The sequence below is a fragment of the Schistocerca cancellata genome, chromosome 2 (assembly GCF_023864275.1).
Source record: "Schistocerca cancellata isolate TAMUIC-IGC-003103 chromosome 2, iqSchCanc2.1, whole genome shotgun sequence".
In the NCBI taxonomy this organism is placed as follows: Eukaryota; Metazoa; Arthropoda; class Insecta; order Orthoptera; family Acrididae; genus Schistocerca; species Schistocerca cancellata.
In genome coordinates, this window is record NC_064627.1 from 717255247 (window position 1) to 717280336 (window position 25090).

Below are 25090 nucleotides of genomic sequence, written 5' to 3' on the forward strand. Positions count from 1 at the left end.
TTTGCGTTTCCTGGACCTCAAGGAATTCGTCTATTCTTGGCACTGGATACACTGAATTTAGGGAGATCTCATTAAGTCGCCTACAGTCCGTTACTATTCTTCATTTTTTCTTTCCACTGGCCCCCATGTTTTTCAGAATTAAAAATCAAGGAAAAATTCCAACCAATTTTCCACGGTGCTACAATGTCATCCTCTAACATCTTTCAAATTTCCTCCTCTTGTGCTTACAGTATTCTGTAGTGTCGCAAACATGTCACCCTACCTTCTGCTTCCAGTAGCAGTATAATTTCGTGCCTGATACTGCCCGTTAAGATAATATATCTCCCGGCAAATGGAAAACGTCACTGTACAAGGTACATAGTTCTATGATTGCTACATTCTCTACCGCATTCAGATAACTAGTGCGGATCCTCTACTTTAGCACACTTATTTTTTATTTCAGCTGTGGCTCAGTTTTACTAACACTGATCACACAGAACGTCGTCCGTAGCTCATCGTCTCGCGGTCGCGTTCTCGCTTCCAGAGCACGGGGTCCCGGGTTCGATTTCCGGTGGGGTCAGGGATTTTCACCTGCCTCGAGATGACTGGGTATTTGTGTTGTCCTCATCATTTCATCATCATTCATGAAAGTGGTGAGATTGGACTGAGCAAAGGTTGGGAATTTTTATGGGCGCTGATAATTGCGCAGTTGAGCGCCCCACAAATCAAACATCATCATCACACTGAACGTCCGCTCCGGAACTGCTTCTGTTACCATCCATGGATAGAGTACTGACACATTCGCGTCGTTAGTGCTCAGCACACTCGTTAGGAATTCTTATGATTCTATTTTTAATGATGCCTCAAGTAAATACACACTCTTGATGATTTTCTGTTTCGGGATGATAGCCTTTCTCATTTTATTCGCCTCTATTTTAATTAGACACACCCGTTTCTCCCGGGATTCTATTGTTAATACTAAAACAACTCGTTTGCGCTCTTTTTGCTTCTCTCCGGCATTACCTGTTGCCTACCTCTGTTGCATTCCGACAGTTAATGAGATTCTGTTACTATTCGCAATCGCCTCTCCCCATGTTTCCCGCTTTGCGCTAAAGTGTCTCTCGCTAGACCATTCTGTTTTCTTTGAATGTGCTATGCGGAACTCACCCTGTGACTCCGACTTCCTTTCCTTATACGCCTTTCGCTCCACGTCAGAGGTTTCCCTGAAAGAGCCTACCCTTTCTTGTACCTGCTCAAGCGTATTAGCAAGCTTCTGACTTCTAATACCAATGTACACCGGGTGGAGCTCACGCTCTTGCTCCGTCTTCATTCTGATTCATTCCCAGCGGATTCACAGGCTTCCGGTGGCATAATTGATTACGACTCCTTGTTCTCTGAAAAATTCTCGGCCCAACAGCCCATCAAATGATAGGGCCACATCTTTTCCAATTATTTCAAAATGATGCCTCACTTGCATTTCGTTCCACATTCGCTCCTTGCAACCATAATAGCGATTCCCCAAATCCTAAAACGTTCGGCTGGATTATACTCTCCGCCATTTCTCAAACTACTTCTCCTAACTAGGCTTATCTGCTCATCTTTGGCTATGAGAAATCTCAGTTAGTAATACCGTCCTGACACTCCAATTGTATAAATTCATTTTTACTTTCGCAGTCGATTGTTAATAACTTACCAGGTAAGGCGTAAGGCGACTGCTTTCTTACGCTTTTACTTAGTTTTCCTTGCTTTTACTTTTGCTATGTGCATTCTGTACATGGCAAACGCTTTCTGCATAGTCTCTCGCAAAATGACCGTTTCGTTAGAATCTGAAACACGTTAAAAACCTCAGATGCACACATGGACTTGGCAAATTAAGTTGTGAGCACCTCACTACTAGTGACTGGACATTTTCCTTGCCTTTTCTTGCTACAACCAGCCCCACCTTTCTTATTCTTTTATCTGCACGACACTCTACATTTACATCTACATACGTACTCCGCAATCCACCATACGGTGCGTGACGGAGGGTACCTCGTACCACAACTAACATCTTCTCTCCCTGTTCCACTCCCAGACAGAACGAGGGAAAAATGACTGCCTATATGCCTCTGTATGAGCCCTAATCTCTCTTATCTTATCTTGGTGGTCTTTCCGCGAAATGTTAGTTGGTGGCAGTAAAATTGTACTGCAGTCAGCCTCAAATACTGTTTCTCTAAATTTACTTAGTAGCGATTCACGAAAAGGACTCTCGCATCTTATGGCCGAGTTTCCCACACGTGAAACACTTTGTGGCTTTCTTCTCGGTCCGCGGCGCCGCACCGCCACCTCGGCAAATCATCTTTTCTCGGACTCAGGCTACCACGCTCTCCTCTGTCAAAGCTATCTCTACTGTCTCTTCTAAAGTTAGCTGCTCACCTCACACACACACTATTGTCTTTATCCTGTCATCGTAAATTCCTTGGATAAACACTGCTCGGCTTAATTTCCAAATTAGAGCAAGGCCGCCTTCTGGCTACGATTCTCGTATGGTATCTCCGACTGCTTCCTCGAAATGGTGCTGCATGGTACCCCACTTCGGGTCCCTTTGAGCTATACGTTCCCCATGTTCTTGCCGACTTGCAAACATCTGGCATGCAAAGAAGTCGTGTGTCCTTTTACTACCATAATTTTCTACTAATGTGGCAATGCACATCTCGCCAAGTGGCGCTTAATCTCTGACTAATAGCCTGCTATGTGCTGAGCCCGCCATTTTAGTTTTAACAAATTTCGAAAGTGTATCACGCTACTCTGTGCCTATAAGTTTAGACGCAAGATCACAATTAGAGTAGTCTTAGCGCCGTCAAACGATTGTGGTATTAATTTTTGCATAGCTGAAAAACTAACAAATTGTCTATTTTGGGACTGAGGTACATCAGAGCCTGCGCCGGAAACATTATCTCCGTCTCGTGACATGGCTGCTAGTCTAAAAGACTGGAATTACTTCTGGAATTACTGCTGCCGTTGCTTTTGTGTGCCGTCTGCTGCGAAGCGTTGCCCTTGCGCCACTATCCGCCGTCGCCGCCGCTGCTGCTACTGTCTGCCTTCCGCTGTCTCACGCCGCCATCTGCAGGCTCGGGCGTCTGTCTGCGCTGCGGCCGCTGTTTGTCGTCGCCGATATTGATGTACCGCCTCTCGTCGTCTGCAACCGCGTGCTGCCCGCAGATACTGCCGCTACAGCTGGCTGCCTCTCGCCCCGCGGTCTGGGACCTCGCGCTGCTGTCCTCTACACCTGTGCCGATGCACCGCCTCTGCGCACCGTCTGCTACCCCACTCTGCCTACCGTGGCCGCAGGCTCCTCGCGCCGTCGACGCCCGTCGCCGCTTACCGAGATGTCCTCCTCGACTTCAGGCGCCGTGTGACTGCTGCTACCGAGGCTGCATCGTCCCTGGCCGTCTTCCGGGATGTCTTCCTTGTCCCCAGGCGCAGTCTCTTTCTGGGCTAGCCCCGTCCTCTTCTTCTTTCTTTGGGCGTGTTCTGCTTCTCAAGAGCTCTTTCACTCTCCTGGCTCCTGGCTCTGCCGCTGGCCTGCATACGGTTATTCAAGTAATGCGAAAGGGGTTCTCTAAGCCGTTCCGTCGTTTTCCTTGACGTCAGGCTGAACAGATTCGATATTCCAAACAGAGGTGTCTCATTCCTATAACTCGTGGCGTGAAAACTGCTCGCTAATCCACTACCAACACCACATATCTGACACCAGAAAATAGAGTCCCTACGTCGCTTCCAGCTAGCAGTCCAGACAGTCAGGGACACTGGAGACTGGAGAAGATCCGTCCAGTCAGCTAACATGGAAATGGCTAACTGTAAGTTTGAAAGAATTATGGAGCTCGATCGGGAAATAATCGAAAAAAGGCAAGGCTTGAATAATTACAACCTTTAACTGCTCGTACGAGCAAAAATTGGATAATGGCTTGAATGAAAGCATACTACTCGTGATTGCAAAATCACTTGGAGGGAGATACGTCGATAAGTAAGGGCACGAGCAGAGCCAGAGCGAATCCTACACGTTCAGGCCCTGGACCTGAACCATACCGACGTCCCTCCTCGACAGGTGTCTGTTACGAAGTGTCTCACAGGCTACACCGCCTCTGCCTCTAACTTGCGCGGCAGGCCATGCCGCCCCTTCCACGTTGACGCTTCCGGACACCGCCCTGTGAGGCCTCGAGCACGGCCACTTACGTATGATCACCGCCAACGCACTGCCGCACCTTGCGGCTCGACACGTGAGCGCACGTGATTCCTCCCGAGTCTACGGAACATTTCCAGCCAATGTCCAAAGCAACGCTCTTCCTGTGGCGTCTCCTTTGTACTCGGAGTACTTTCTACAAAATTTATTCGTTCTGGCTGCTGTTTTGTTGCCTTTCATACGTTGCGTTTTCTTTAATATCTGAGGCAACATACCGGATAGTGAGATTTTTCCACGTAGTCTTCCAGCGCACATGCAGTATTTTAAATTGAGTAAGAGCAGTCACTCATTTATCTGATGTTAAAATTCCTGCAGTAATCGTTGTGCTGTGATTGATTTCTGTTTCTATTTTCTCTACAACCTGCTGAACGTACGTAATAGAGGTCGATTTTTTTATTTTTTTATTTTTTTTTTTATTTTTATTTTTTTTTTTTTTTTTGTGTTTATGTGGTTCAGTTTTTCCATGGATGTCGCACGCTTCCTTGAAGAGTTTTTGTCTATTCAGAGTGAGTGCATGAAGTACAGTTTTTCACAGGGAGCAGTACCCCTTTCCCCTTTCTTCGTTTGGAGCGTTAACTGTTCTCCGGCCTGGCGGAACAGCATCCCTCAGTTTAGGAATCAACCTATCCATGTTTATATAACGACAATAATTTGATTTTCCAGGGAAGTATCTGTGACATGTGCCTTGCCTTGGACAATGCGCAGGTGTTATCGCATTCGACACATATGCGTATCAAAGTTCCTGCTATCTTCTGCACAACTTTCTTGCGTTCTTGTTCAAGAACTTATTAATTCATTTCGAAGTAGAATGCCTTGTACTTTTATTTTGTCACATTCGTCGAAGGGATGAGTGGCTGGGAAAGTATTATTGCCAGTATTAATAGATGTTCTTCGTTCCAACCACTAAGTTTCCAAACTTCGGTTCGTTTGTATCACTACAGCGTTATTTTTCACTGTTATGGTTAAGGCATCTGCGTATTCATTGACTTTAAAGTTGATGTTCGTAATCTTTTTAGCTTCAATATGGCTATGCAGTGTATTATTAACGGCTTTAAGGATATTACAAATAAAACTATAGAAAATGGACAGTCTTGTCTTCTGTTAGGTAATCGACACTTGGATTATTTCTCCATTTACCTGTTAGTTTGCTTGTGTTATTGATCCCGAGAAACTGAAGTCATAAATCCCTTCTCTCAATAATTCGTGACCCACTGTCAAACGCACTGTCCTTTAAAACAATTCTGAAGAGACCAAAGCCTTATTGTTGAGTTCCGTTGACGATTGCACCGCAATCTCGAAGTATCCCCAATCCATTTAAGATATATTTGCCTGCAACGCAACAGTACCTTTCTGGTCTGTTACGGTAATTTCATGCAGCACTCTATGTATTCTCACTGCGACCATTTTTCTGTTATTATTATTATTTCTGTTTTATTATTCTCTTGTAATCTGTGCAAAGTAGCGTGATTGGACAGTAATCCTACATTGTACACGCTGATGGATGTTTCTGCAAAAGTACTATTAATCCTGGTCTGTAGCCGTGTATAGCTTCCTGCTTTCGAGCTTACGTTTCGTGGTTTCGGAAAACTCATCACCTTTATGCTAAGATTCGTGGGTGACCCGGTCAATGCCTGAACTTCCATTCCTTGGAAAGTTTTGACTATGGATTCCAATGCATCTTCTGTCACAGATTCTGTGAACGAATTTCTGATTTCGTTCATTAATTTCTGTTTACAACTGTTTAAGAATGCATTTATCTTCGTATCTTATACTTGGCAGTGACTGCAGAGCGCCTTGTAATAGATTATTAACGGGAAGTCTGGCGTGTTGCCTGTCGTTGCATGGTTTCTGATTGTTATTTTCCGACAATTACTCTCTTCATTATTTTTTGTTCTCTCTCTAAATTGTAGAGACTTCACTTTTTGAAAATCTTACAATACGTAGTCTACCTTCTTCCCCCATTAAATGAGATTTCTATAAAATCGTTTCTTTTTTTTGTAGTTCAAGAATCCAGTTCTAAAGTTCTCTTCAACACGTTCGTCCTCGAGGACGCTAGTATTTAATTTCCAGTAGCTCTTGCCGTACGGGATTTGTCTTCAGAATCCTTCGACTATAATTACAGCTACGTTGTGACCCGTTATACTGCGCAGTGTTATTTCAGTCGTCTACGTCCATATTTTTTTAAACATACGTCTGTCCAATCGGGATTCTGATGGAGGCGTTAGATTCATCAGCATGTTAAGCTGTTGGACTACGTCTTGCCGGCCGCGGTGGCCGAGCGTTTCTAGGCGCTTCAGTCCGGAACCACGCGGCTGCTACGGTCGCAGGTTCGAATCCTGCCTTGGGAATGGATGTGTGTGATGTCCTTAGGTTAGTTAGGTTCAAGTAGTTCTCAGTCTAGGGGACTGATGACCTCTGAGGTTAAGTCCCATAGTGCTAAGAGCCATTTGAACCATATGACTACGTCTTGTACACTGACAGCAGTTGTTACATCTCTCAGGGGCTACAGGTTGGAGTGTTACCTTTGGTATCCATGGCTCGTAGCACACATTTAAAGTCGGCCGCGGTGGCCGAGCGGTTCTAGGCGCTTCAGTCCGAAACCACGCGGCTGCTACGGTCACAGGTTCGAATCCTGCCCCGGGCATGGGTGTGTGTGATGTCCGTAGGTTAGGTAGGTTTAAGTAGTTGTAAGTTCTAGGGGACTGACATCCTCAGATGTTAAGTCCCATAGTGCTCAGAACCATTTGAACCATTTTTGAACACATTTAAAGCCACACGCAAGTAACAGTCCATTGTGGTAGTTCCTCAAACAATGGGCGAGATTTTTCTGAAAGAAATTTTATCTAGTCCTTTTCTTGTTCAATCCGGCTGGGCATACACGTTTACGAGAGTAACTTCATTTATCACTCCTTTCGTCACCTGGACGTCTAGTTCAAATACAAGTTGACTTATTTCCAGACCTCTTTTTGTTAGGATTACACAACCGCGTCCGTTTTCTCCTGCATTCTAAGGGAAATGTCTTGACCTACTACTTCCAGCAGCAACGCTACGTGGACATAATTAGCTTTTAATAATGTATCTAAAACCTCCAATTTAGACGACGTGATAACACCCGAGATACTGAGTGTTAGTATCATGGAAACTCTTATCAACGTTCATATAAGAAGTGGGTTAGGGTCTAAATTTCCAGTTCCACTGGTAGTTTGTATCAAGAACACTCTAGGGCTTCTTTCTGTTAGTTATTTTCCTACGTCGTTTGCATTATTCTGTGTCAGACCATTATTAATTAAACATTCAGTGCGGCCGATGAATCATCCGCCCAGGATACAATGTTTAGATTCCCAGCTGTTTTTTGAAGATCTCCACTTCTCGAGTGGAACTTCGAACGGTAAATTAGACTCTAAAAGATCGCAGTCCAAGACTGTGCTGACAGATCAATCATTGTGTTTGAATTTTATGGTACCGAGACAGGAGCTGAAGTTCGCTGTTGATGTTTCGTTTCTCAGCTTCTTCGCTATCTGCCTTGCCTGTTTCCAACAAGGTACTCTTGTTGTCCTGTGCTTGCACAACTAAGATTTTGAAGACTGTAGCTTGGTAGAAGAGGTTTTGCTATTGTGCCAGTTTTCCTCTGGTTTTCCCAGCATGGTGCCTTCGTCAGTTCGAAATCTGTCATCGTATTTGTTTGCTACATTTTTGGAATAGTTATTTTCATCGCTTCGCAGCTGTTTTCTGCCATCACAAACGCTGGCTTCCATCTCTACATCCTCTTCTACTTTCATAGGAGCATTCTGATGTTTCTCAACCTGTGTGTTGCTAGCCACGCTGATAACATCCTCATCGATTGATTTACTTTTATTGACTATCTTATCGCTCTGCATTCCGTTCCCTTGCTCTTCGGTAATAGTGTCACTAACGCTAACTGCAATCTCCACGTGATCTTCCACTTCCATGGCGCATTACGATGTTTGTTGCATATGTCATTATCCCTGTCTGAATTTTTTCAATAGGCAGTTGTACGCGATGTCTAAGAACGTAATTTTTTCTCAGCCGTTCAGCTGAATTGGGGCTTCGTTTTCACACACAACATACGTACTATGACCGCATACAGGCACTTAAGATGGTATGTGCTCCTGTAATTCTACTTCAGCTATATGACTACCACTGAACTCGCCACGCCAAAAGTTTTCAGACCGCACTTCTTTTCTGATAACGTAAACTATCCCATACAGACTAAAAAATCCGTGCTCTTTTCGACTGGAACTTCGAACGGTAAATTAGACTCTAAAAGATCGCAATCCAAGACTGTGCTGACAGATCAATCGTTGTGTTTGAATTTTATGATACCGTTAGTGTTCTTGAGCATTTTTCACAAACGTCGTTATCTATACTTTTAGTGTACACACTGTTTACAGCGCTCTTAGTCTGAATGCGTATCATTCCCTCGTCAATGATCTTCAAATCGTTAATCAGCCATTTCGGAACAGCGGGAGCGTTGTCTTTTGGATATTCCTTTCAGAACTAAGCTTCACAACAGAACTAAGCTTCACAACAGCGTGAGAATGAATACGGCAAATGTCTGAGAATTACCGTGTACTAAAGATATCAATGTTGTGACAGACCTCAAGCATTCGGAAAAAAACGCTGCAGAATTCTGTAGGAAACAAGAAATATATGCCATCCAAGCTTATAAGTAATAGTATAACACTTTTTACTCAAACAAAGCCATAATTACACACATCACTGCCGCTAACACCATTCGAAATAAAATTTATAGTATGCTGGCCTTGTGCTATGAGCAAAGACAAAAGTCATACTGCAAGTATCGATTGTCCAGCTACCGAAAAGTGATTTCTCTTAAAGGTAGTTTCCACACTTATTATTCGTGCAATAGAACTTGAGTAACAAGAATGTTGGCTGTGCTGTATATCCCTTCACTTAAGACGATATCTGCATAACAGATTACTGTAACATTGAGTTACTACTGATCTCCCTGATAGGCTACAAGTCAGTTAACATTTGCTTTGGACCTCATAATCAGTGGAAGAATGGCTGACATGTCAGATAGCCATGTGTGGTTGAGAACCGTAAAAAACATTTGCTTCGGTTTAAATGCTGAGGGATGATAAGGTTTTGAAGTAAAAGAGGTGTTATTTCACTGAATCAACCACGACAACAGCTTAAACCTTAAAATGCAGTGACGTTATTAGTCTCTATCAGCAAATAATTTTGATACAACGCATGTTGCATATCGATCAATGTTAGCCTTTAACAGCGCTGTGCTCGTTTGTGATGCAACAAAAAGTTATTTATATTCGGTATCGCCTATTAGCAATGGGTACTGATTTCTGCCGCCTCCGGCCTTGAAAATACTGTCTTCAGCAGTGTGTATCTTTATTCTTAAGATCTCTATCTCTCGTCAGGTTCTTGGGAGAATAGTCGACGTGCTGCAGTGAGCGGCACTCAGAAGAAAGCTTCCGTCATTGAGCTTCATCCTGCTCATAGCTACCAGCTGCGGGTACTTGCAGAAAATTCTGTTGGTGTATCTAACGCAAGTGACGTCGTGTCTGTTACGACAACAGAAGAAGTACCCGGTGGGCCACCTCGTGATATACAAATCAAAGTGAGAAATTCGGAGGCCCTGCTTATCACTTGGAAGGTATGCTCATATTTTCACACTGAAATTCTGTAGCTGTAAACTTTGTCATAATAAAAATCATGAGGTTGACTTTGGCTGAGCCATCCACATTAGATAGCATTTCACGACCAGCGTAAACCAAAAAGAAAAATAACAAAACTATTACTCACATCGTCGCTATTTGCCTCACCAACGCAATGAAAGTGCAGTTCGTCACTATTTGTTCTGTCATCACTATTAACTTGTTTACCTACTCTAGAACAATTACGGTGCTAGTACAAATACTACACATATTCTCGTTTCTGCGACTGAACAATCGTGTTCATTAGGATGGTTTATTTACGATCGTATGAAATAACAAAAATAACCACGTGGACATGATATTTTTCGTATCAGAAATCTCTGTTAACAAACTCAAAGTACTATGTGCATAAATTTTCATGCCCGTGAACACAAAATTACTGAGAAAGAAGGAATCGCTCTTTTACTATTATTATTATTATTATTATTATTACAAGCAACTACAAAAGACCCGGCACGCATTTCTGGGCTGCGATAGGTACAATGTTCGTTTAGTGAAGCGGCGACGCAACAGGTGGAATCATTTAGTGCTCTGTTGTGAAACCATCAAACTACAAGACATGTCTGAAAAGTCTTTAAATTGCTACACGTACTTACAAACACTAATACACGCTACAGGTCTTCATATGTTTATATGGCACAGCGCCATGATGGGCTGAGTGATGAGGTGCTGAAAATACTGGATATTTCTTATTGGTTTCCTGTGCACAGTGAGACCTAACATGTCATCTTTCTTCCTGCATACTTAGTTGTAGAGGAATGGGAATCTCCTGTCGTTCTACACCTATATTTCCATGCTCCGCAAGTCACCGTACTGCACATAGTGGAAAGTAGCTTGTTCCGCTATTAGTCATTCCCTTTCCTGTTCCACTCACAAATGTCTCCATGAAAGCCCAAATTGTCTTGCCTTTGCGGTCCTCTAGTGAGATATACGTTGTGGCAGTAAAATCGTTCTGCAGACAGCTGCAGATGCCAGCTCCATAAACTTCCTCAACAATATTTTGCGAAAACAACATCGTCTTTCCTACATGCATTCCCTTTTGAATTCACGGATCATTTCCTAGCGCTCGTAAATTGATCGCACCTGCCGGTAACAAATCTAGAAGCACGGCTCTGAACTGCTGCGAAGTCTTCTTTTAATCTGACCCGATGGGGATCCCAAACACTCGACAAGTACTCAAGAATGGATAGCACACGTGTTCTATATGCAGTCTGCTTTACAGATGAGTTACACTTTCCTAGATGTCGCTCTGTTGTAAGTGATCGCGAGGGAAAAAATGCTGTTCAAGTATCGTTAACATGACGGAAAGTGAAGTCGACGAAATTTTGAGAAGTTTAAACTTTGTGGACGTCTCTGGGACACATCGTGCGAGGATTATAGTAATATAGATAGTGCACAAGAAATGAGGCACGTACTTCGTAGCAGGAAGTGTTGAAAACAATCCAGCCAAACGTCATACCGTCTGCTACGAGCAGACAAATGGTGCCCAAGTGAAGGACTGAATCTTTTTTTGTTCTTCCAACCTTTGGTGAATGTATTTCTTGTTCTTGTATATCTGTAGCTGCATTTATCAAATAATATGTGCCACAAATAACTGATATCTTTTTATTGCTAACTTGGATGGTTCCTAAACTTATAGGGGAGATATTTTGTTCTACATATATAAATAAATCAAGCTTACATGAAAATAATGCCTCTTACTTGTATTGTATTTCCTCAGGCTCCTGTAAATAACGTTGTAAGTCCCATGAATCATTTTAAATAGTAACTGTAGAAATACACGTGTACTGAACTAGGGGCCCTCAAAAGTTCTGCCAGAAGTCAGAAACCTTAACATATCTGACAACCTCTTCTCAGTGCTTACAACGTCCTTCACCATAGTATTCCTTTTGGTCGAACGTTAACTGACGAGGTTCAGCAGCTCAGAAAAGCATTTCTCATTCCGTTTTAAATAATTACTGAAATCGCTGGACTTTCTTCTGTAATGGTGCAGATGCGTGGAGCTCTGCGACGTCACCCTCGGGCACGTCAACGCTTCAGGCAGCTGTGTGTCGACACATGCGAAAAAAAGGCCGCAGGTGAGAAGCTCATGTGAGGTGTAAGTTTGGTTAATTATATCACACTGGCACCATATTTCCCACAATTCTATCCAACGCCACCGTCGACATGTCATTCGATGAGAAGGTCGTCACAAACCCTCTTACCCGCATCTGACGCATGTTTTTTGACTTCTGTATGCTGGAGCTCAGAACTGCACACCCAGCGTTGAAATCACGCGGTTGTCTTACAGGTGGCCGATGAAAACATTTCACAAGCTCCACCCTTCAGAATCGACACGAAAGGGCCTCAAGAGGTGACATAAATAGCGTCAATAAAGTCACTCCTGTCTTTGGGGGTGTAGATTCTCTCACATTTCGCTATTGAAAGCGATAGTTTTGCAATGCGATGAGCAACAGGACGACGTTGCTGAAAACCTTTGACTCTGGTGACCCCCTCCCCTTGAACGTTTCAACCTTTCTGTTACGACACTGTGGGTTTGCGTCCCCATTAAACGTAATTGCACACCTTGGGGCGCAACGCGACTGCAACTTTTGTCCTCGTGTACAGGATGATACTATTAGGGGCCGTTAAAAGCCATTTGAGGCAATTTCAACGCGATTTAAAGCAGCAAAGGGTGTTTATGCTTTTCGGCCCTCCTATTTCGTGTCCTCCAGTAGCGTGATCACGGGGGAGAGACCGTGGCGAGGGGGGGGGGGCATTGACACATGCGTTGTAAGACACCCGCTCCCCCCCACCCCCCCACCGCCCCCTTTGTTCTGCGAAACCATATGTGGCACCCACCCAACTGCACTGAGAATGTTTAAATGAACCTGTACAGAGAGAACCGGTGAACTTGTCCTAGGCACCTACAGGTAGGCAACTGGAATCATAGGCATGTCAAGGAGTTGCGTATCTGCTGCAGGCACGTAGGTTGTCTCCGTATAAGTTCATTTTTGAAATTTTCAATAATGGTGGAGGTTCTGCCGAACAAGGGCGTTTTAGAAGGTCTCTTTTCCCGTTTCATTCGCGCTTGTGTCAACATGCCACAGGAGGACGCGAAACAGGAGAGCCGTAAAAGTATAAACACCCTTTACTGCTTCCGATCAGGTTCAGATTTCCTCAAATGGTTTTTAACGGTCCCTAGTGTTTCTATATTGTTCACGGCAGCAAAAATTGCGGTCGCGCTGCACTCCAAAAGCGAACGATTACGTGCAGTGGGTACGCAGCAGCACAATGTCGTTACAGAATGGTTGAAACGTCCGGGGTCAAAGGTTTTCATGAACATCAACCTATTTCTCATCGTACTACGAACTGCCGTTTTCGATCGCGAGATGTGAAGGAATTAATGCCCCAAGGAAAGTGGTAGTGTGACTCCCTTTATACCAACCCGCGAGGCATTTCCGTATCGATTCTGAGCAGCGGTGTACCTAAAATGTTTTCCTCGGCCAGTCGTAATAAAACAGTTTGATTTCAATTCTGGGCGTCGCAGTTCTGACCTCCATAACAGAGCCATCAAAAGAAAGAGTGAAATCTGGGTAAGACGGTTTGTGGCGATCTTCCCATTGTGTGAAAGGTCCACGGTGCGTTGGGTAGCACAGTGGTGAAATTTGGCGACAACGTGGCATTATTAACCCACCTTTCACATCACAATTGTAGGAGCTCTCGCCTTTTTATCACAAGTGTCTACATTTTCTGCCTGAAGCGCAGAGCTCCAAGCCTTTGTATCATTAAAGAGGAAAGTTGCAGACACCTTTAAGCAAAATTTCAAACTTACGCGTCGCAACGGGAGACGATTACGGGTTTTCGAAAAAGTGAGCCTTCAATTCCGTTGCGCAGTGTACCTGTTCTGTTAAACGTACATAATAACTATGGTCTAAATTAAATGTACAGAAAATGTTGCAAAATTCAGTGTCTTCACGTGAATTCAAACTTATTATTTCAGCCGCCAGAAATTCATCTACAACATGGTGAAATCACGGGGTACCATGTCGGTTATCGAGTGAGAAATTCAACAGATCCTTTCCATTTTAAGACCTACGAAGTAATTCCAGGTACAGATCTGCAAATAACCTTGTCAAATTTGCGCAAGTTCACTGAATACAATATCGTCGTGCAAGCTTATAACAGGGCTGGCGCAGGACCTCGGAGTGAGGAATACATTGCTTCAACTGACGAGGACGGTAAGTAGACAAAATGTTCTAGTATTTGTTAATTTAATGATAAGTTTTATTACTATCTGTAATTGTAATTAATGACACCCACGCAGTTGTTTTAATAGTACCGTACATTGTGTGGCTACAAGTAGTGGTTGTAACAAATCTCTGACCACAAAATCAAAAAGTTATTATTAAATCTTGTGTGAGAGCAACTGTTCCGAAGTTCTTAGGACATCTAAATAGTGGAGCGACATCACCAAAATTTTTTACTTATTTGATTCCCATCTCGAAAGCGCAAGTCGTGCTGCTGTAGAAGTTATTTCTTTTCAGATAAATGTCTCAGCAGGCTGGGAGTGCCGCTCAGATAATCCCAATTGGAAATTTTTGGGAGCAGACTGTCATTTCCGGCATTCACCTAGTGACCGACGGAAACTTCCCGAAAAACTTTGTCGGACTGGGGAACTGGAAATGCTCTAATCTATTGCAGAGACAATGTTATCCATTATCCTGGAAAAAAAATTAAAATTTTGTATATATTCATGCATATGTGGTTGGTTGTGTGTGCGTGTGTTGTGTGTGTGTGTGGTGTGTGTGTGTGTGTGTGTGTGTGTGTATGTGGTGAATGTTGCGTTTGTGTGAATATCTGATGACTCTCCTACTGACGCCTCGATTGACAGATTATTGAAACACGCCAGCGAGTTCTCGTCTGAAAATAATACCATCGGCTTTTGTTAAAGGGACTACTGGAACCTGCTCTGCCACTTCCCACCTTTGCAAAGCCGTTAGGCACATTGACTGCTCCTTACAACGTGGATATTCGAACAAACGCCTCTTATTCTCCCACAGCTCCTAAAGAAAAACATTTTTGTTAAAACCACGCTCACTTTCGAAACGTCTTTTCAGAAGATCCGCTTGCACAGGATGATGAACTACACTTACTTTAATATTGCTAAGGAAAGAGCATAGTAACACAGCTATTAGTTTAATGAATTTTGTTGTGTGATGGGTTTGTCAAGCTGTAAACTACAGTGGGGAGCAACTATTCACTGTTCGCGTTTTCTTCAATCGCTTGACTACTAATGTAGAACAACAGGTACAGGTCATTTACTTTTTTAAAATATTTTCATTCCCTTCGTCTAAAGATAGAACGTGCTGTTCGAGTAATGACGTATTAAAGAGTCAAGGGATTTTCCGCCAAATACTAAGTGAAATGGTAGTGGGATAGAGGGACTCAAAATCGGCAACATTTTGCAGGGGAATTCCAGTTCCAGCATTCACCTTACAACCAAGGGCTACCTCCCGAAAACCTTGGTCAGAACAGTGAAGATGGGAATTATTTCTAATTTGATACCGGAAAGATATGTCACAGAAAACAAGTTGGTGCTTGTCAATTCGTTTATGTGTAGGCTTGTCAGATGTCCTGATTTTTACGGTCGCGTGCAGCCTACATGCAAGCCCCCTTCGTCCCGCTTTTATCAAACTTTGTAGTGATTGAGTAGAGAACGCACAACTAAGGCGCTTTCCAAGCTAATGACGTATGCGCGAGACATTAGTGTAAGAAGGAGTAAGGAGATCTACTGTGGGTATAAAGGCATACCACCCAATGCTGTTTCTTACATCTGTGTCCTGTGTCTTTGCTCGTAGGCCGAACGAGCCTAACGCATAATGCCACAGCAACGCTACGCGCAGAGCAAGCAAGGCAAGGTAGAATGTGCCCATTAGCAATTGCCAACCCGTTCCCGTCCCAACACGCTCGCGCATGGCTTCTAACAATGTTGAGACATGCGCTACTGATACCCTTATTAGTTCAGGCATGTTGAAGATTGATCAAGCAAAAAACTAACTGTAATTAATTATTAATAAACGATTTGCAACACCCAACTGATTCTGTTAATATGTAAAATAGGTAGACCAGCTTTTAGGGAAAAAATTCCGGCTAAACACACATAACGCGGAGTCCATTTTGCTATATTTCAACACTGCTACGCTATCGATGTGTATACTACTTATGAAAAGAACGAATGCAGGTTTCCTCTATGAACGTCTGGAGGATTTGGATTTTGCAAACGATATAGTTTTATTAGCTTAAAGGCTGACTGATATGCAAGCTAAATTAAACTTGCTGAAAGAAGAAGCAGAGAGTGCTGACCTCAAGACAAATACAGGCAAAACAAAGGAAATGAGAGTAAATTCAGGGAACATGAAGGTGCCACTGTTCACAGGGGAGCAGCGGGTGGAGACTGTCAACTCATTCCTGTATCCGGCTAGTATAGTGACGGAAGATGGTGGAACTGGAAATGAGGTGAAAAACAGCATTAAAAAGGCAATTCTACCTTCATAAAATTGTATCCAATATGGAAAAAATAGAAATATCAGGTACAAAACAAAAATCCGTATTTTTAATACAAATATGAAGGCTGTCCTTCTGTACGCCAGTGAAAGCTGGAAAATGGATAAAAAGATAACACCCCAGTTACAAAGCTTCATAAATAGGTCTCCGACGCATCATGAACATCTGGTGGCCAGAAATAATACGTATTGAAGAGTTCTGGCGAGTAACAAACCAGATACCTATAGAAGACCAGATACGAGAGAGAAAGTGGAGGTGGTTAGGGGCACACATTGAGAAAATTAGATGGAGCCATTGAGAAAAAAGCATTGGAATGGAATCCCCAGGGAACAAGGAAAAGAGGAAGACCTAGGGGCGCATGGAAGAGGACAGTGGAAGGGGAAGCAAAAAGAGTTGGCAACACATGGGCAGAACTGATGCAAATGGCCAAAGGCAGAGACAGATGGCGAGTTCTCCTGGATGCCCTATGCCTCCATAGGGACTAAAGGAATTGAGTCAAGTAAGTCATTTTGAACGTTTCAAGTAGTGGAGGTTGTTTGATCAAAAATGCCAGTTTGCATTGTTTATGGGTGTACTACTCGTTCTGGTCGTAATCTAATTATAAATGCATGTGTAAAATATATATTTTGTAGGAGAAAGCGTATGTATATTGAACAAATAAAATGATGCCTGCCTTCCGTAATATGTGTCATTGGTTGAAATATTAGAAAGCGGAAGATTCTTCTGGTAACCCACATAAATTGCGTTCTTAATTACAGATTTTCCGGACTTCAAACGTTCGGAACGTTTAATCCCGTATAAATTGTCTGGTTTCCTCTCATGTAGTTCATTTTGAGTCGTTAGATGTTGTTTCTGCTTATTCAGAATTTTTATCTGAGTTGCATCTTTCTCGTTGTTTACCAAGTTTAGAATAGTCGGCTCTAAATTTCACGCTGAACACGTGTTTGTTCTGGGCATCCAAAACTTACGTCGTAGTTAGTCACAAAATCATTTGATATTGTTCGTATGACACAGGGTTTGGAGGATTTTTCTCTGAATATAACAGGTGTAGTTCATGTGGTAAAAATAACCGTCTGCTATCATGACTGCTATAATGAGATTCACGGCCTCTCAGTGACTGTAATTGATGATTCTCTTTACTGACTGTTTCTTCTTTAAGTTTGTTCGGTTTAGTGGTAAGTGTTCCTCTGATCTCACATATGTTTTCCCTATAGCAGTCAATGCCTTTTTGAGGGTAATATGTCTGTTTGTGACGCCATGCAGTGCCAAGAATGTTGACTGAGCTGCCTGAACATACCGTGTTTGTCCGTCTCTATTAATAAGCACCTTATAATTTAATCTATTTCTTTCTATAAATGGAACATTCTGAAAAAACCTCAACTGTAAGCACATATGATCGTCATCTGTAACGTGATTCATGGCTCGTAATCTGTTTGAAGAATCAGAAATACGCCCCAACACTCTTCTTTTCCTTGTACATGTATTCTGCACAGTACTGGAAGGTTCATCTTCATTCTTAGGCTTTCCTGAAGCCTTCGTTTCACTTGAGAAATAACTTCATGTACAATACCGATAACACGTGAGTGTTTCCCCTGAACTTACTGAGAAGAGTTTACTTTCCTGTCTACTTTGGATGCACAATTTGGCGCAATTATATATCCGTCTACGCGTTATTACCAAGCAATGTAATAGTCAGAACTTCGTTTACAACGTGTAGGTGATTGACAGGTACCATTTGTTGAATGGTTCAGATGGCTCTGAGCGCAATGGGACTTAACATCTGAGCTCATGAATCCCCTAGAACTTAGCACTACTTAAACCTAACTAATCTAAGAACATCACACACATCCATGCCCGAGACAGGATTCGAACCCGCGACCGTAGTGGTCGAGCGATTCCAGACTGAAGCGCCTAGAACCACGCGGCCACACTGGCCGGGATTTGTTGAATGGAAAACTGCTGGAACATACTATCAGAAATGAATTTATCGTTTTTTGCTATTATTGGCAACAAAGTGAATAACAAGTCATAGGTAAGATTTCAGAGTGGGATGGCATTTAAACTACACTCCTGGAAATTGAAATAAGAACACCATGAATTCATTGTCCCAGGAAGGGGAAACTTTATTGACACATTCCTGGGGTCAGATACATCACATGATCACACTGACAGAACCACAGGCACATAGACACAGGCAACAGAGCATGCACAATGTCGGCACTAGTACAGTGTATATCCACCTTTCGCAGCAATGCAGGCTGCTATTCTCCCATGGAGACGATCATAGAGATGCTGGATGTAGTGCTGTGGAACGGCTTGCCATGCCATTTCCACCTGGCGCCTCAGTTGGACCAGCGTTCGTGCTGGACGTGCAGACCGCGTGAGACGACGCTTCATCCAGTCCCAAACATGCTCAATGGGGGACAGATCCGGAGATCTTGCTGGCCAGGGTAGTTGACTTACACGTTCTAGAGCACGTTGGGTGGCACGGGATACATGCGGACGTGCATTGTCCTGTTGGAACAGCAAGTTCCCTTGCCGGTCTAGGAATGGTAGAACGATGGGTTCGATGACGGTTTGGATGTACCGTGCGCTATTCAGTGTCCCCTCGACGATCACCAGTGGTGTACGGCCAGTGTAGGAGATCGCTCCCCACACCATGATGCCGGGTGTTGGCCCTGTGTGCCTCGGTCGTATGCAGTCCTGATTGTGGCGCTCACCTGCACGGCGCCAAACACGCATACGACCATCATTGGCACCAAGGCAGAAGCGACTCTCATCGCTGAAGACGACACGTCTCCATTCGTCCCTCCATTCACGCCTGTCGCGACACCACTGGAGGCGGGCTGCACGATGTTGGGGCGTGAGCGGAAGACGGCCTAACGGTGTGCGGGACCGTAGCCCAGCTTCATGGAGACGGTTGCGAATGGTCCTCGCCGATACCCCAGGAGCAACAGTGTCCCTAATTTGCTGGGAAGTGGCGGTGCGGTCCCCTACGGCACTGCGTAGGATCCTACGGTCTTGGCGTGCATCCGTGCGTCGCTGCGGTCCGGTACCAGGTCGACGGGCACGTGCACCTTCCGCCGACCACTGGTGACAACATCGATGTACTGTGGAGACCTCACGCCCCACGTGTTGAGCAATTCAGCGGTACGTCCACCCGGCCTCCCGCATGCCCACTATACGCCCTCGCTCAAAGTCCGTCAACTGCACATACGGTTCACGTCCACGCTGTCGCGGCATGCTACCAGTGTTAAAGACTGCGATGGAGCTCCGTATGCCACGGCAAACTGGCTGACACTGACGGCGGCGGTGCACAAATGCTGCGCAGCTAGCGCCATTCGACGGCCAACACCGCGGTTCCTGGTGTGTCCGCTGTGCCGTGCGTGTGATCATTGCTTGTACAGCCCTCTCGCAGTGTCCGGAGCAAGTATGGTGGGTCTGACACACCGGTGTCAATGTGTTCTTTTTTCCATTTCCAGGAGTGTACAATAACAGTGTCACACTGACAGTCTAATAACACAATAATTCTGTTTTGCATAGAGGCATACGTCCACACAGTTTTGTTCCTCCGACATTTCAAGACTCTGTCACTTTGTCGACATCCACGAATCATGGTAGCAAACGTTGTTTACTTCCTTTCTTATTACACACATTTATGGGCTAACTAATAAAGCGTAGGTAAGTTTGGGCATATGATTTGGAAGTTGAAAATGTTACGAGTAAGAATCAGTATCAGTATGCAAACAAACATTGTTTTCGTAGTTCTGGCTTCACCAGCTATAGATGCAACTACCGTAAAAGAGGACTGAAATGGATTACAAATGCACCCTTTTCAGATCACGTACTTCTCTTCCTGGTTGTTTGAAACGTAGAAACAAAAAGAAAGTTACACTTACGAGAGCAAGTTCGTCGTATTACTGAATCGAACACGCATTAAGAACAGAAAAAATTTGAAAATCCTTTCGTGACTATGTTATTGGCGTAAACACAAAAATAGTTACTATTTAAAACAACTCTCGCATACACACGGAAGAAATTACGAACAAAAAGCAATTGTAAACAGTCTCCACGTAAAAAATAACCTATTAATATTTTGGGTCATCAAACATAGCGGCGCCACCATCAAAACAACGTGCAGTATAAGTCTGTAATGCCACCTCCCCTTCATTTCAGTTCCAGCTACGAATCATTTCCGTGAGGTTAACAAATACTTGCCCTATTTTATAGTATATGAAGTGTCTCTTTCATAGTATGATCTTTTGTAATTGTGATTTGGAAATATTATTCAGCTCACAAAAATGTTCCTTTCATAACATGATCTTTTGTAACTGTGATTTGGAGATATTATTCAGCTCAATATACAATACACGATCAGTCCAGATAAACCATACAGTTACTATAAATTACCTACTCTACAGAGTTCGTTCGATGACTCTTCTACACCGCTTGAAATTAGATCCTCCACTTGTTTATCTGCGTTGAATGTTACTATCAGGATTAGTAACTTTCCTTGGCTCGGAAATCACGTTTAATTTACATTTGCGACGTAGCACTACTTGACACTGAATATTCCTATGTGTACCCAATCGTTAACACGCAAGCTCTTAACAGAATTTTTGGAGTGCATCTATTTGAATCTAAATTGCAACTAATTTTGCTAGTGCAAACCTGTACAAATGTTCTACCAACCAATTTAATTAATTATGTCGATTAACCTTCTTACAGTAATACGGATTTCGATAGTTAAAATGAAGTTACACTGACAGTCACTCATAAATTTGAAACAACAAGCACTACACTACATTTGAACTCTACAACAGACTAAATCAGCAGCTCACTGAAATTCTACGTTCACTACCTTTTGAAGTTATTGTAAATTGAAATGTACGTTTAAGTTTCACATGTTTATACATACTATCTTTTTTGCTAATATGGATAGCCAATGTGTTGTCATGAAGGCTTAAGTAATGTAATCTAACTAACGTACGGAGTTAACGTTTTTCGCCCAAGATCTAATTAATTGTGGGTACCATCGTATTTTGTACAATCTAAGATAAGGTGACTCACACAGTTGTTGAGTCAGCGTGGCAGAAAATATTGTTCCATTAAAAGACAAAACTGGCAAACGTTGACGTATTTCCTGGATTGAGGCCTCTCGACAGTCCAAACACCATCATACCACCATTTTGCCTCGCTCAAAGACAACTGCAGTCCGACGCAGCAGGCTGCTCCGCGGAATACTGGGCTGCAGTGTACAACAAACAGTCGCGAAGCTATGTAGGCCAAAAACGTGCGACATTTTGACAGCTGCATTGATGCTAGCGCCCCAAGTGGCTGCCGTGTAGCAACAGAAGACATCAACTGAGAAATTACTATTTTTAATGCTGTTAGTTCCATATTTCTCAGTCACCAGACGAGGCGGTCATTTTTCCATTTCGAAGAGGAAAACATCATTAATTAATATCCCGACTTCTATTAATGTTAACATATAATAGTAAAAACTGAGTGGAATATAACATATAATAATAATATAACTGTTCGCAATAGTAATCATACCACCAAAAACCCTTTAATTCTAGACATGAGTAGCACCTGATGTGTTTAAGTTGAAAAGGAAGTGAGCAAATACACGAGCTTGCCACTTACTTTCTGAGGTTTAGCGTCGCTTGTAGTTAGATTCATGAGTTTCTTTATGGACTCCAGACTCATACATTAAAAGAAGGCACGAGTTTTACATTCTTGGACATAAGCAGCTGTTTATTTTTATACCTTTTGGCCTAATCCTTGATTCTATGCGTTGCGTGTACGTGTTTAACCAGGTATTTAAATATATAGAGGGTGTTTTAAAAACACTTTTACAAACTTGGGGTCAGGTTCCTTACACTGAGGCAAGACAAAAAGTCCATACAGACATGTGTCTGGAAATCCTGTTTTCGAGTTATTAATGGCAGTTGATGTTCAACGGCTTTCCTGGTAGAGCCCTGCAGTCTCCTTTATATATATGCGCCCATTTGACTCATTGTATCCTAGATGGCTTTGTGTTGCCAGGGAGACTTGTTTACATTCTTCATTTGCCTGTCGTTAGGGTTTGCATTTACTGCAAACTGTCTGGTAGGGCCATACGTTCTCCCTGCACATCTTACAGATATTGTCTACATGAACTTGATTCACAACACCCTCGAAGACCTACTAGTAGATGTGCTCCTGGAAATAAAAAGAAACATGTCGCTTATGCGTGATGGAGCTCCACTACGTTTGAGTCTCGTGTTCGAGATGTGCTGGCTGGAATCTACCATGACAAATGTGTAGGTAGAGGAGGACCAGTTCCATGGCCTGCGCGTTCTCCCGACGCCAGACCGTTGGATTCTAATCTCTGGAGGTACCTTAAATAACTGGTGTATGAGCAGTCCACTCTGATGCAGAAACTCTTCATCGACCTGTCACGGAAGGCTGCGAAACCATTCGAAACCATCAGGAAGTATTTGAAAGGATGCGACAGTCTATAATTTGACGAGCATGTGCTCCCTTAAAATAAAGATTTCCTAACATTTATTATGAGATTGTATTGATGAGCTCCAGGCACCTAAATTGTAAACTTCCATTACAACTCGAAAAGGAAGCATATGTTTATATGATTTTCATCTTGTTTTGTTGTAAGGAACGTATCACCAAGTTTGTATGTCCCCTACAGATTCTCTTTCGCGGCTGTAACATTTAGTTCTCCAGCATATCCGCCTGTGACACTTTCTTGTAATCGACGCACATGTCTTAACCTACAGCCAGCACATGTTCCATAGCGCTTAGCACTGAACCTAATTCGGGTTTACCTTCTGCTAGCATTGTTGCATCATAAGCGAATTTTCTGTTCTTGGAAAAAAAATCCTTTAATTCCCTCATCCCCTCTTCGGTAAACAGATAAATATCAGACGTGACAATAAACTTGCCCTGCACTTTTCCTGGTTTTGACTTCCTATACAAATCTTTCAGCACAGATTATTCTAACTTGCTTTGAAGAAAGCGAGTGTGCGTTTCTAGCTCTCTCTGTTATCGATACCAGACTACCTAAAAAAATGAAAAACATTTTGTTTCATCTCTCATTATAAAACGCCTTTCCATGTACCACGCACTAATTTGCAGGAATATCTATGGAATGAGCATTCAGACGCGCAAGACAGAACATTGCGGCAATCGGTTAGGTCGCCTCAACTCTCTTCACACACAAACGATTTGCCAAGCAATTTCAACCAGTATTACGAACGCCATGTGTCCAGGAGTTCTGCTATGGAAAATAAACTGCTACGTTTAGCAGCAGTTGCTGTTTATCTCCGTATTCCCAAGAACATTTTCAAATAACAAACTAAAAAATATAGAAATTGTAATTTACTAAACTTGTTTCGAAACGATCTTTTTTCCTCCTTGAGAACTGTAGAGTACTTTACAAAATTTACCATATTTTTCAATAACGCCAAATGGATTTCATACGTCTTTCCACTGTGCTAATACAACTCGTTTTTCGTTTATTAGTCTTCAGTTCCTTTTTCATTCCTTAGTCCTATAGTTTGACTTCAAATATTTATACAATTTGTTTCGCTATCTCGATGTTTCCATAGAAATTTCAATGGCAGCACTACTTATTACCATAACTCTTCTTATAAATTGTATGAGGGAGTGTCAGATGATACGGAATTACAATGGGCTAGAGTTTAACTGTATTATATATTTGCTCTGGATATTTAAATTAAAATACCCATTTAATATTGCGATACGTCGTTCTATTTGAAAGTTAAAAATTCGTGTAATTGGTTCATAAATAACTCAGAATCGTCAGATGGAGCCAAATGTATACAGCGTGTTACAAAAAGGTACGGCCAAACTTTCAGGAAACATTCCTCACACACAAAGAAAGAAAATATGTTATGTAGACATGTGTCCGGAAACGCCTACTTTCCATGTTAGAGCTCATTTTATTGCTTCTCTTCAAATCACATTAATCATGGAATGGAAACACACAGCAACAGAACCTACCAGCGTGACTTCAAACACTTTGTTACAGGACATGTTCAAAGTGTCCTCCGTTAGCGAGGATACATGCATCCACCCTCCGTCGTATGGAATCCCTGATGCGCTGATGCAGCCCTGGAGAATGGCGTATTGTATCACAGCCGTCCACAATACGAGCACGAAGAGTCTCTACATTTGGTACCGGGGATGCGTAGACAAGATCTTTCAAATGCCCCTATAAATGAAAGTCAAGAGGGTTGAGGTCAGGAGAGCGTGGAGGCCATGGAATTGGTCCGCCTCTACCAATCCATCGGCCACCGAATCTGTTGTTGAGAAGCGTACGAACACTTCGACTGAAATGTGCAGGAGCTCCATCAGGCATGAACCACATGTTGTGTCGTACTTGTAAAGGCACATGTTCTAGCAGCACAGGTAGAGTATCCCGTATGAAATCATGGCGGTGAATCGAGGAAGTACAGTACATACTGACGAAACTAAAACGAGCTCTAACATGGAAATTAAGCGTTTCCGGACACATGTCCACATAACATCTTTTCTTTATTTGTGTGTGAGGAATGTTTCCTGAAAGTTTGGCCGTACCTTTTCGTAACACCCTGTAGAT

General features: G+C 42.9%; 1 protein-coding gene across 3 annotated transcripts in view; it reads left to right on the forward strand.

The window, feature by feature from the left end:
* Positions 1–25090, forward strand: part of LOC126162509 (Down syndrome cell adhesion molecule-like protein 1 homolog) — a 169015-nt gene that overhangs the window by 33357 nt on the left and 110568 nt on the right. For all 3 annotated transcript variants that reach the window (XM_049919061.1, XM_049919062.1, XM_049919063.1), the window contains exons 8-9: positions 9622–9857; positions 13901–14138. In XM_049919061.1, the coding sequence (XP_049775018.1) occupies positions 9622–9857; positions 13901–14138 (474 nt within the window). The remainder of the gene's footprint in view (positions 1–9621; positions 9858–13900; positions 14139–25090) is intronic.